The sequence below is a fragment of the Panthera tigris genome, chromosome D3 (assembly GCF_018350195.1).
Source record: "Panthera tigris isolate Pti1 chromosome D3, P.tigris_Pti1_mat1.1, whole genome shotgun sequence".
Taxonomy (NCBI): domain Eukaryota; kingdom Metazoa; phylum Chordata; class Mammalia; order Carnivora; family Felidae; genus Panthera; species Panthera tigris.
In genome coordinates this window covers 89072170-89085612 of record NC_056671.1, presented here as the reverse complement: position 1 = coordinate 89085612, position 13443 = coordinate 89072170, and the positions used below count along the sequence as shown (strand labels likewise).

The 13443-nt window shown below is 44.5% G+C and overlaps 1 protein-coding gene across 14 annotated transcripts in view; it reads left to right on the top strand.

Moving 5' to 3' along the window:
• Positions 1 to 13443, top strand: part of FBXO15 (F-box protein 15) — a 154180-nt gene that overhangs the window by 56423 nt on the left and 84314 nt on the right. The window contains exon 10 of one of the 14 annotated variants that reach the window (XM_042961390.1): positions 6081 to 6266. The exons of 12 other annotated variants lie outside the window; for them this stretch is intronic. In XM_042961390.1, coding sequence (XP_042817324.1) covers positions 6081 to 6227 — 147 coding nt within the window. In that variant the 3' untranslated portion in view covers positions 6228 to 6266. Of the gene's footprint in view, positions 1 to 1124; positions 1410 to 6080; positions 6267 to 13443 lie in introns of those variants that run through there. One more of the 14 variants, XM_042961389.1, reaches the window with a different exon arrangement.

The following is a 13443-nucleotide window of genomic DNA, read 5'->3' as shown; positions in this document are numbered from 1 at the left end:
TAGTCTAGTCTTTGCGAGACATAACGGCGACCGTTGCCTCCACTCGGCTGAGTCACTGCAGCGTGAAATCAGCTACAGACGGTGCACACGTGAGTGGGCCTGGTATGTTCCAGAAACCTTTATTTACTAGAACAGGCAGCGGGCTGAACTTGGCCCTGCGGCTTTAGTTTTCAAGTCCTGCACAAAAGTCTCTGAGGTTCTTTTTAGTTTTCAAAAAGCTTTTCATCCTCACCATTTGGCAAAACTGTGGTAGATTCTTTGAGGCAAAGAATCTTCAATGGATGCTAAATGTGTGGGTGAAGGTAGGAGGAGGAACAAGTTAGGGACGTGGTCTCAGAGCGTCTCGCCACAAGGGACTCGCTGTTGCAGAGGACAGAACAGTGCGTTCGCGGTGGAGGAACCTGGAAAGACAGCACTTTATGTTTTTAAAATGTTCATTTATTTTTGAGAGCGAGCGAGGGAGAGAGCACAGAGCCCTGACGCAGGGCTCGCACTCACGAACTGTGAGATCATGTCCTGAGCTGAAAGCAAGAGTCACACACTTAGCTGACTGAGCCCCCCACCCCGCCCCCGGGCGCCCCTGGAATGACAGCACTTGAGCCCATTCTCCGTTGCTGCCCTCTGGCCAGATGCCTCCTTCTCACACTGACTGCACGCTCTGCCAGGCCCCGACACGCCGTGCCTCGGCGGCCCCCTCTCCCCACGTGGGTCCAGAGGCATCATGGTATGGCCACCAGTTGGTACGATTTCAGGGTCTCTGGATTCTGGGACACGGCATACTGATGCTCAGATAGGTAAAAGGCCACTCGGCCTGAGGGAGGGCTGCCGGGCAGGGCCCTGCGGGGAGCTGTACCTGGGGACAGGGTGACAACAAGCTGGAGCCGGAAGGGCATCTTTTGAACGAAAGGCAGGGTAGGGATAGCTAGGTTTGGAAGGCTCCTCGTGGACTGGCGCACTCGAATAATCATCTGACACAGGGGCAGTCCTTGCTTATCTGGTTCCTGGACCAGGGCCACTCGGGCAGGTGCATTGTGGCACCGGAGGGTGAGAGCCCTTCTGGTAAAGGAAGTGGGTGGGATGTGGACTTAACCAGTCGCTCAGGAAGGGGACCGATCTGCCTCCAGGCTCGAGACCGGCTCACCGCAGCATTAAGAAAAGCCCCAGACCACGGCAAAACCAACCGCTTACGGCCTCTCCTCGGCGTGGATGTCCTCACCACCCTCCGTACATGCTTCCTCCCTCACCAGGAGCCCTCCCCACCCGCCCTGCTGCAGGTGCCCACTTTGTTCGATCTGACTTCATGGCTGTAGGAATCAACAATGGGCGAAGTGGAGACATTTCTCAAGAGTTAAGACATACTAGTATGTGTCATAAATCTCCCACATCATGCCCAACATAAGTAATAAACCTTTTCGGGGACTGGCCATCTTAGTGTTTTATGTAGTGACATTAAATTGTCAGACACATAAGATAAAAGCATTTAGTGATCATACGCCTTTGTCTGAGAGGAAGCCTTTCGTCTGAAAAGCAAGAGGAATTAGGCTGGATGTCTTAAATACAACGAGAGGATCGAGGCTCACGGAGCTAAATCAATTCAAGAAAAGTAACAGGTGCAAACTTAATATGCCTACCACTAGTGTAGAATAAGGGGGGACATATTTTTATGTCAAATGTACTCCAGATGTAAAATCGTTTCTCATTTAAAATCAGACCAGAGATCTGACCAGCCTACGTAAAGGTGATTTTTGTGTGTGGCTTGACTGCCGTGTCTTTGTCATTCAGCTCTTACAAGTCCAATGACAGTAACCCTGCAGAAAGAAAATGTTCACATGCGAAAATCATCCAAAGCTGGATGTTGAAGTGTGGGTCCCGCACACCAGGGTACGTCGTATGTAGGATGTTCCATCATCCAGCTTCAACGTGGTTGAATTGTTTTGTAGCATCCAGCGGCTTCAAGGAATAAGAAACATCTGGATTTTCTCCGCACTTCCATTACACAAGACCTGGGCTGCAGAAGCCACGGGGGCTGAAAGCCACCTGCACTGAGCACAGCTCGGGAGGATCACGCACGGGGAGAGGAAGGGGACAGCAGGATGCCTCTCCCAGGCTCACCCCTGCAAAGTCCGCCAGTCCCCCCGGGAAGGTCCTGGAGGAAAGGGCTGGTGTGGGCACAGCTATAAACAGCGATGGGCCCTGCAGAACAGGAGAAACAAAGGTGCTTAAGCCGGCACTCGGGCTCACACATCCATCATTTCAGGTGCACGTGAAATTGTGTTTTCTTCCTGAACACGACGCACAGGGATGAACGTGTGCTGTGAGAAATGTGCAGCGGTCGGGTTTACCTGTGCGTGTGTCTTACCGAACTGCTTCAGCCCTAGCTTGGACAGCTGGCCTTGGGGACCCCTGTCACTTTACCTTCCGGCCTCTGGGGTGTTACGAAATGAACTCTGGGAATTGCCCCAAAGGCAAATGTTTGTTCCCTGGTTGACATAGAGTCCTATGATTGAGTCACAGTGAAATGGGTATAAAAAATATATTCCTTTCTATGTGTCTAACTCAGAAAAGTGCCCATCCACTTGAGATGAAACACCTTTGATCTCTACTGGCTTGCTGTTGGCTGGAGAGAAAGTGAGAAATTCACCATGAAGCAATAACTTTCATTTTTAAAAACTGAGAGCTGATTGTGTGCTGGGCACTTGTAACAGGCTTTACCTGTATCTTTAAAATCTTTAAAAACCCCATGGGGTAGGTGGTGTGCTAACAACATTTTACAATGAGGAGCTGAGGTTCAGAGAGGATAAATGCCCTGAGATTCGCATCTGGTAACAGAGCTAGGGTTCCCCGCTCTTTAAAGCCCATGCCTAACTGTGCTGCGTATGGTCACATGTTCTGTGGTCCCCCAGGTGGGAGGACCTTCATGAACATTTAGCACTTGAGAAAAAGAACGTTAAGTGAGTGTTTAGCATAACATAAATAAACATGTGTACAAAGCCAATTCTGCCTAATAGGGAAGAAAACTTTAAAAGAATTCTGCTTTAAATCACAGAAACTGATATGTATTAATGTAAACAACTGAGAGTAACCAGTCACTTTAAAGAAGCACCAGGAGGCAGGGCCTGCTCTACTGCGTAAGAAGACTTGGTAGGAGCCACAGAAGGCATGTGAGTGCTCCTTGGTGCAAGACAAGAAGAGACTTTGGAGCAGAATGCAGAACTCAGAAACAGACACAGACACGTGTTGTATGATATCAGGGCAGTGACATGGGGGCAGTGGGGAGAAGGGTGGGTTTTAACGGATGATGTTGCACAACTAGATCGCTGTCTGGAAGAAAGATACCACTCCCAGAAAACACATTCCGGGGAGATTATAGACCTCAGTGTCTAAAGCAACGTAAGAAGGCTTCTGGGAGACAATAGGCCATCCTACAACTCAGTAGCAAAAATAACATGATTTGAGAAATGGGCAAAAGACTTGATAGATGTATGGCCAACAGGTGTATGAAAAGGGAGTCGATAGCACCAATCACTAGGGAAATGCAAATCAAAGCCACAGGGAGGTCTTATCTCACACCTGCAAGGATGGCTAAAATGAAAAAAACAGAAGATAGCAAGTGTTGGCGAAGATGTGGAGACAGCGGGAGTCTTGGGCACTGTTGGTAGGAATATAAAATGGTGCAGCCACTGTGGAAAACAGTATAGAGGGTCCTCCAAAAATTAAAAATAGAACCTCCATATGCTCCAGAGCTATCATAATCCCACTTCGGGTAGACACGCAAAGGAATTGACATCAGGATCTCGAAGAGGTTTGGACCCCCTCCATGTTCATTACTCATAACAGCCAAGGTACGGACATAACCTAAATATCCACAGACAGATGAATGGAAAGAGAAAATGTGGTGTATACATAAAATGGAATATTTTTCAGTCTTAAAACAGGAGGAAATCCTGCTGTACACGGATGAACGTTGGAGACACTATGCTAAGTGAAGTAAGCCAGTCATAAAAGGACAAATCCTGACGATTCCACTTATAGGAAGTGTCTAAAACAGTCAAGCTCATGGGACTAGGGATGGAACAGTGGCTTCCAGGGGCTGGGGCGATGGCAGAGGGGAGTTGTTCAGTGGGTATAAAATTCCAGTTACACAAGATGAATAAACTGGAGAGATCTGTACAACACAGTGTCTATAGTTAACGGTATCATACACTTAAACATTTGTTCAGAGGGTAGATCTAAGTGTTCTCACCACAATTAAAAGACAAGACAACATGGGTAGTACTTCCACTTGGTAGCATTTCCACTGGGGACTCAATTCAAGTTCCTTTCTTTTATTCTTTTAGAAATAGGACCTTCACTTGTTAGGAAGCACACTCCTTCCTTTGATAACTCTAGCCGAGTATTCCTCTCCACGTTGTGCCAACACGTGCCTCTAAATACTGTCAAAAAAAAAAAAAAAGTGACTTTGGGCCATAGTGCCTCAGACTGGAGGCACACAGTGTGTGTCTGATCCTAGTTGGCCCCCCCTCTGTTCTTTTCTTTTTTTTTTTTTTTGAAGTCTATTTATTTTGAGACAGACACCTGGGAGGTGTAGAGAGAGAGGGACAGACAGAATCTAAAGCAGGATCTGCACTATCAATGCAGAGCCCAAGGCAGGGCTCAAACTCATGAACCGTGAGATCATGCCCTGAGATGAAACCAAGAGTCAGATGCTTAACCGACTGAGCCACCCAGGCACCCCCGCACCTCTGTTGTTTTCAGAGCGAAGCTGAGGCGGGTCCTAAAACATCAACTGAGGGACCTGGTGTAGTAATCTCTGTTAACATCCATTCGGGGGATTTTAGCCCATCCTGGGCGATTATAGCTACGAAAACCAAAAGTCTTCTTATGTAACGTATGTATAAATAACGTCGATGTTTGGAGTCTACCAACATAGCTTCAGTGATGTTTTGGTTGCGTACATTCTTAGGAAGATTTAGACTTGGTGCAAATCAGAAGCACAAAATAAGACTGATGGCTGCTGAAAGTTCATGTAAAAGCAGTAGACCTGGAAGAAATAATGAGCAATTAAGAAAATGCTTAGTGGCAAAAATGTCAATTTGTAAAATTTGACAGGGACCAAAAAATCAATGAATCAGATTTGTGTTGTGAAATTTACGTGGAAAGGGATTGGTGCTATGAAAAAGGAAACGCTGTGCACAGTTCACTTAGGTATCTTGAGAGCCCATCAGAGGTTTGTGTTGCTTTAATGGCATTTAATGTTGCTGTAATTCTGAGGAAAATGTTTTTATTGATAAATAGAGACTACACATCCTCAGAGTCAAAATGGCGGGGTTAAAAACATTCTGTATTGATTTAAAAAGCACACTGCAGTGTGCTTTAAGCTAAGCAAAAATGATCTATTTTTTTTGTAACAGGGACGAGATGGAAAAATGGACGAATGTATGCAATTTGATTTGTTGAAGTCACGAAATTACGAGTACATTTTATGTGCAATCCTATTAATGTCGCTATAATGTAATAAAATATTTAAAAATCTGAAATTTAGTTTGGGGCTGCATGAGCTCTGTAAAATTCTGATGTAACTAGACTCTGGAGCCTGCAATAAAAATTATTTGATCTTTTATTCACATCCGGCCCACACCCCAGTAGTCTTCTGTTGCCCCTGGTTCTTGTGCTTTTCCAACTGATTTCGTGCCTTTGATTAGGGCACGAGAAATCGCAGATGTCATGGAATGAGATACTAAGTGGTATCCCTTACAGATTTATAAACCCTGGGCACCCATCTTCCCAGAACACGATACTTTCTTTCTGTAATAAGATTCTGTTGGCTACTGTTCCACAACTAAATTGCTAATTTGCCCTATTATTTGTTCTGCTCAAGTGGAATGAGTGGTCATGCAAGAGAAACTTGTTTCTGAAGCAGCCCTCTAAAACGGCTATGCTGATGTTTCTATTTACTACGCGCTGTGTGTGCAGCTAAAATAGGGCCGTGTGATGCCCGACCATAAATTGTAGGCTCTTCTCTCTTTTCACAAGGAGATAATTATGGCACATTTATAACTTTTTTTTTTTTTTTTTTACAGAGATCCTCAAAACTCTCTATAGAAAAAGTCCCCAGATGGCAGAACTTTGTTTCATTGGGGGAGATGGGGCAGGGGAGCAAAATTGGAAACCTTCCACATGGTAATAGGAAAAGGTTACGAGTTTCATTCTGGAGGCAGAGCGCGTAATGTAATCTCATGGATTTATGTTACCATTTACATTTATTCCTCAAGGGCATTATTAAATTAGGAAGTATAGCCATGCATTTTAATCACTATGATTTATGTTAAAAACCTAACAGCAACAGAGAGCGTTACTTCTGCGTACAGCATCATCCTCGCCAATCTGTAGATGCTGGGCTAGGTGAGGAAGTTGTTCCCTTCATATTCTGTGTGGGCTTGAAACCTGGACAGAAACTGAGGATTGCCTTCAAGTGCTTGAAATATGTTGGATTCCGTGAAAGGGGTGAGATTACTGTGTAGCCGATGAAAGTAAACTCTGTGTTTCAGACTTCAGTGTGAGCTCGGGGGTGTTTAGCCATGTCCTTTCTCCTTGAGCTCCAGCAAATACTTTACATTCAAGTTCAAGTTCTTGCTCGTGCCTTATGGCACTCATTCTAAACCACAGCGAGGAAACCTTTTTTCTCCTTAACAATGACCAGTGATCCTAAGAATGAAAGTCAGCAAACACTGATTGTGCACCTGTTCAGCCCAGAGCCCTGAACTGGGTACTGCGGTTTCTGAGATGACAAGATATGCTCACTACCTGAGAAAGCCGATCGCCCAGCTCACCCAGGCCTGGCTCTGTGCCATGAAAGGGTGGGCGATGAGGTCTGGCTACTGATAGAAAAGGTGCCTAATTTTGTGTCTTTAGTAGCTGTTCAATAACTATTTGTTGACCTCAATTACACGTGTGGGCAGCAAAATCGATCTCTCTGACATTACCCTCTAGCTGTGTGATCTCTGGGCTGAGCTCTCAACGCTGAAACTGCAGGTTTTCTGCGTCGGCTGGGACTTTGGTCCCCTGGGAATTGCAGTCTTAGATTGCACTGTCTTATCCGATCCCGGTCCTCAGAAAATCTCACTGCGAGTGAGGTCCGTCTCTGGTGTCTGTGATGGGTAGTCTTACATGTCATGTGGGCCAGGCTGAGTACTAACTGAGGTGCTGCTATGAAGGTCTTTCGTAGAGGTGGGTAACACCTACAGTCTGTTGAGATTAACCTCTGTTATCTTTGTGGGGCTCATCTATCACTGAAAAGTAAAAACTAAGGTTTCCCGCAGGAGAAGGAATTCGGCCTCAAGACCGCACATCACCCCCTACCTGACTTTCTGGTCTGCGGGCCTGCCCTGGGGATTTTGGACTTACTAGCCCTCACAATGGAGTGAGCCATTTCCTAAAGTTAATCATAAGTATGCCTATCTCCTGTTGGTTCTGTTTCTCTGGGGAATCCTGACTGACCCAGTGTCCCCACTGTCCGCTGATTGGACCCTTTCCTTTCTCTGTCATCACTCTTGCTGCTCAGTGACCTTTTCATGTCCCCCACCCCAGCCCCCCACTGGGAGACACAGCCTCCCGAGGGCTTGTCCTGTGCTCCGGGGCTGTCCTTCTTGGCCAGAGTCACGTTGCTCACCTGGGAGGGTCTCAGGAGGGTGTTGGGGGATTAGGTGAGAGTGGGGGTTCACACAGTGTTAGCTAATGTCTGAATCAGGGGCCTTGCTCCCAGAGTTTCTGACTCACAACACCTGGAGTGGGGCCATGAATCTGCATTTCTGATTGGCTCCTGGATGAGGACCCCACCTGGAGAAGTCCCGGCCAGTCTCCAGGCAGCCATGCATAGCTGACCATGTCACTAGAGCCTCAGGAACCAAAGGAGAGGACAGGAAAGAACCCTTTCTTTTTCTTTTTTTAAAGTTTATTTTTATTTATTTATTAACAAAATTTTTTTTAGTCTTTATTTTTTTATTATTTTTTTTTAACGTTTATTTATTTTTGAGACAGAGAGAGACAGAGCATGAACGGGGGAGGGGCAGAGAGAGAGGGAGACACAGAATCGGAAGCAGGCTCCAGGCTCTGAGCCATTAGCCCAGAGCCCGACGCGGGGCTCGAACTCACGGACCGTGAGACCATGACCTGAGCTGAAGTCGGACGCTTAACTGACTGAGCCACCCAGGCACCCCTAGTCTTTATTTTTAAGAGAGAAAGAGACAGAGCATGAGTGGGGGAGGAACAAAGAGAGAGGGAGACACAGAATCTGAAGCAGGCTCGAGGCTCTCAGCTGTCAGCACAGAGCCCGACGCGGGGCATGAACTCACAGACCGTGAGATCATGACCTGAGCTGAAGTTGGACGCTCAACTGACTGAGCCACCTAGGCTCCCCAAGTTTGTTTATATTTATTTTGAGAGAGAGAGAGAGAGCACACAAGTGGGAAAGGGGCAGAGAGAGAGAGAGAGCGAGAGAGAGAATCCCAATCAGGCTCCTTGCTCTGAATGAAGAGCCCAAAGTGGAGCTTGAACTCACAAACCGTGAGATCATGACCTGAGCTGAAATCAAGAGTTGGGTGCTTACCCAACTGAGCTACCTGGGCGTCCCAGGAAATAACTTTCTTAATTCAAGGATAGGGTGAGGGCAGGTGGAGAGGGTAATGGTCAAGAAGATTGGGGGTGAGGGAGCACTGGGGAGACCCAGCATGGGACAGTCCTAAGAAGGCCCAAGAAAAGAAAGGTAGAGGCTTGGAACAGATGATTTGCACTCGGAGGCATGGCCAGTGCGTCTTTTTGTTCCTCGTTCTGACTCATGAGACTCAGCAAGTGCTCACTGAATAGACATACAAAGTCCCTCTTGAAAGTCATAACCAGATGTCAGAGTTCTGTGTACTAATATTTGGTTAGGACAGGAAGACTTTTCCTTCACGTATCTGCCTCGAATCCATCAGGTAATATTTGTACATTTCCCCCTGAGAAACCGCTGTTAACAGAAGGACTCTAAGACGTATTCATTCATTAATCCATTCATTCATTCACTCACTCACAAAACCTTCACTCACTCAGCTAATAGTCCATGGGAGACATTGTTCTGTATATACAGGGGATATTCCTGTCCTTCCTTGTCTTCCAAACATGCACAGCCTAGCCAGGGGATCTCTTAGGATCTGTCTGAGCCAAGGAGTCTACTGACCTGTTCGCAGCCTGATGGAGGGGCGCTGGCTGCCCCGGTGGGCCACCCTGGGCTGGGGCATATGCTGCCTCGTTGGGTGGAGAAGGCTGGAAGTAAACATTCCAGGTGCCTGATGCCAAAACGTAAATGCTCACTCAGTCATTCCATAATGAATATACGCCGCTCTCTCAGTGGGCAGTCGGGCGCTTTCTGGATGGTGGGAATCTGCATGCTGTGTGTAACCCAGAATGGAGTTCCCCGAAGAAATAAATGAGTGATGCGAGTAAAAGCCTGTGGTGTAGTACAAGCACAGTGCAACATGGCAGAGGTCATCTCTGTGTAGATTCGATGGGAGGTAGAGGAAACTGCAGACTGAGTAACTTGGAATGACAAACACAGAACGCAGCTCTCGCTGCACAAACGTATATTGTGTCTGCACACTCCCTCTCCCCTCTCCTACCACCAGACACATTAACAGGGTTCATTTTCCGGGAAAATATTCCCTGAGAGTTCTGAATCATAAATCAAGGCCACCAGGAATTCAGCCTCAGGTAGATAACTGTGTTCTTACTGTCCCATTGGTGCAATATGACAAATCGCATGGTAATGAGAGTAGGAATTCCTTGTGGAGCTAATGTATGCCCTTAGAAAGTCTGGTAGAGGACGGGGTCCGATTCTGAGAAATACAGGAGAAGCCACAGCTGTGATGGAGTGAAGAGAGCTGCCTTTATTCAGGCTCCTCAGGTTATTAAATCCAGTACGACAAATATTTACTGAGTACATAGCAGGTACAAATTATTACCTGTCTCTACAACATTTACTCTACTGCAGTCTGTAATAAAACTTGCCTATGATTCAACAGTAATTGCCCTGTTTTCAACCTTCAATGTCTATTTAACTTGAAGATATGCCTAAATTTTCAGAGCTCAGATTAAAGTTCCGGACAAGTGTCAGTGAGGAAATTGAAACTCCCTGTGAATTAAAAATGGGTTCATAACTCTGTTTTCCACTTGCCATATTGGAATCTTAGAGAATTTGTTCCATATGAAAGGAAGTCAGTTGTGCCCATCCTGGGATCGGAAATCCGGTGTATATATATAGCAACCAGCTGCAGATGCTATCGAAAGCTGTGGTGTTATTCTCTCCCTCCTCCTCAGCAGCGACACTGCGAACGCATCTAGAGGAAGACATTAATGTGTGGATGAGGAAGGCAGGGTGCAGCTGAAAACGTTCAATTTTAGAAAGTTAAGAGCATTGTGATCGCACTGAGGTTATCGTGTTTACTCCAACCATCTGGGCATTGAGGGAGTGGAGGACGTCGTGTCCTGGTCCTAACTTTGCTGTTCACTTTCACAATGACCTCCAGGATGTCATTTAGAAGGGGATCTTGCTGACCGAGATCACATGCTAAAGAAAGCCCACAGAGCAGACATGCTGAACTGAGAAAGCTTCATTCTTCATTAACGTTTGCCAAAGGAAGAGATTACGGTAATAAACCGATGTCATCCTTTACATGTAGGCAGTCTCGACAAATGTCCAACCCCAGCGAGTTTGTGGAAGTGAATGCAATTACGCGTCTCTTCCTGGCTGGAATCAAACAATTAAACCACTAATATCCATCAGAGAAATGGTGCTTTGTTTATGTGATCAGGCAAGTTATTTTCAGAGGCAAATGAATACTGGAAATTGTGCCCGAGTCTCGCTCACAGCACATTTTACGGCTGTGTGTCCGAAGAAGTTCATAGCTTCAGTTTGGGGAATGAGCCGTCTCGAAATCCTCGGCCAGAGTCAACCTCTGGGAGATGTATGTGACTGGGATGGAATTCACCTCAGAAACATTGGGATAAGTCCTCTTTGAGCAATCCGTGAACCTTACAAATGATACATCACTGCTCCCGTCATTTGCAGAATCACCTTGCAGTCTAGCAGCTGCAGACTGTGTGGCACAGGGGGGATGGGATTATGAGTTGGAGAGCCTGTCTGCCTTTGAGAAGTGGAAAAGAAACGGGTAAACACTGACCTATGAGGATGACGTTTTCACTTGTTACACTCTATAGCTTAAAATACAAGGTAAAGCTAAATCGAGATGATGTGGTACTTCTATCTAAAATAAAAGCTTAAGATGCAGCTAAAGGGGCATGGCACATGTGAAGTCATAGTTGAGCCCCAGATGACTCCTGCTTGAACAAACAGAGGGTTGACGGAGGGAGGAGGGTGACGGATGGGCTAGATGGTGATGGGGATTAAGGAGGGCATTTGTTGGGATGCGTACTGGGTGTCCTGTGTAAGTGATGAATCACTGAGTTCTAATCCTGAAATCAATACCACACTGTATGTTAACTAATGAGAATTTAAATGAAAAATTGAAAATAAAAAAAAAAGAAAACGAAATACTTTTCCTATATTTGCGTTCCAACAGTCCCTCAGAACATTAGGGTTTGGTGGAAATAGCTTAGTCTACTTTCTTCCATTGATGGAAGTGACCTTTCTAAGGCTGTTGCCAAAAATTTAATTCTAGTAGACAGTGGTCCCAGAGACAATGAAATACTCATTTGGGGGAGACCAAGAGAGTGAACACTTGAGGTAAACACACTTCTCGTCCTGGAGACAACACAAGGCTGGGGCTTCTCTAGGGCAAGATGCAAATGTGAAGGGGAATCCATTTGCTTTGATAATCATTCCTAGACACGCATTGTTTGTATTTCCAAAAGTGCCACATGACATCCATTTTCCTGTACCACGGGACACTTTCACAGACCCGACTTGTGACATGCTGGATATTTAATTAGGACACTAGGGTGAAGTGGTTGCCTCATGAGATGCTGCTTCACGTTGTGAAAGAATGCCAGATGCCTGACTTTCCCCTCCCAAAGCTGAAGTAGGCTTCTTAGGCTGTTATGGATTATAAAAGCAATACGTGATTTTTTTGTAAGAAACTTAAACAGTACAAAATGAAGTACAAAGAGGAAAATAAAAATCACCTTCAAAGGGTGTAGATATAAATAATATTAGCAATGGAAAAATGGACAAAAGTATGGATATGACAGATTGAAAATATGAGAAGATTATGAACTAATTTATTCAATGGAAAACAAAGCAAACTAATTTTTGTGAAAATATAATCAAGTGATTTAATAAGAAATGGAACATGTGAGTGAATTATAATCATTAAAGAAACTCAGAAATCAAAACCCCATGTATTGAAAAAAATCCACCAAGTTCGAGGAATTTACAACTGTTTTTTCACTCTATTCTCCATAAGGACCAGATCATACCAACATTTGGCCAACTGTTCTGGAGTATGTGAAAACAAAATGGTATCCCATTCATTCTTAAACAATTTAAAAATATTTAAAAAATTTTAAAGTATAACACATATAGAAAAACTGCGTGAAGGAAAGTGTAAGATTGATGAATTACTGTAATTCAAAACCTTGCATAACCCCCCCACCCAGTATTATTCTACCCCTACAAGTCCCCAGCTGCCTTTCCAATGAAAACTCTCTCTTTTCCCTAAAGATAACCACCATTCCAACTTTTTGGTTAACACATCCTTACTTTTTGCCATAATTTAATAATCTAAGTGTGCATGCTGGCCTAAATGCTTTAATTTTTTTCCATTTGTGAACTTTGTGTAACTGTTTCGGATGGGAGTCTGAGGTACTGCAGTAAGGCTGAAAAAAGGGAAAAAAATGAATAATGATTAGAAAGAAGTTCTCAAAATGTTTTCAGATGATATGATTTTTTACATCAAAATCCCAAGCTAACCCATTGGAAGAGTATTAAAATTAGAGACTTCAGCAAAGCTTCTGAATAAAATATCTATGTGTGAACATCAGTTTCTTTTAAAAACCAACAAAGTTTAATTAATGTATTATTTGTAGCCAAAATTCCAAAATGCCAAAAATTCCACACAAAACAAAACAACTCTATGGTCCTTGGAAATAAACTCAACAAAGTATACATAAGATCTTCATGGAAAAATGTACATCTTTCTCAAAAGACATTAAAGAAAATGTAAATAAATAGAGTTACCATTTGTATAAATGGAAAGACTTACTCTAACAATGTCAGTTTCCAAGAAGTTAATCTACAAATGCAATCTAACTGCAACCCAATTGCAAAAATGTTTTACACTTAAGATAATTAAGCCATCTGGAAAACTATATATCTAAGAATGGAGAAGACAATTTGAAGAAGAAGGTAACAGACATACTTTCAAGACTAATTTTGTAGCCATAGTAATTAAA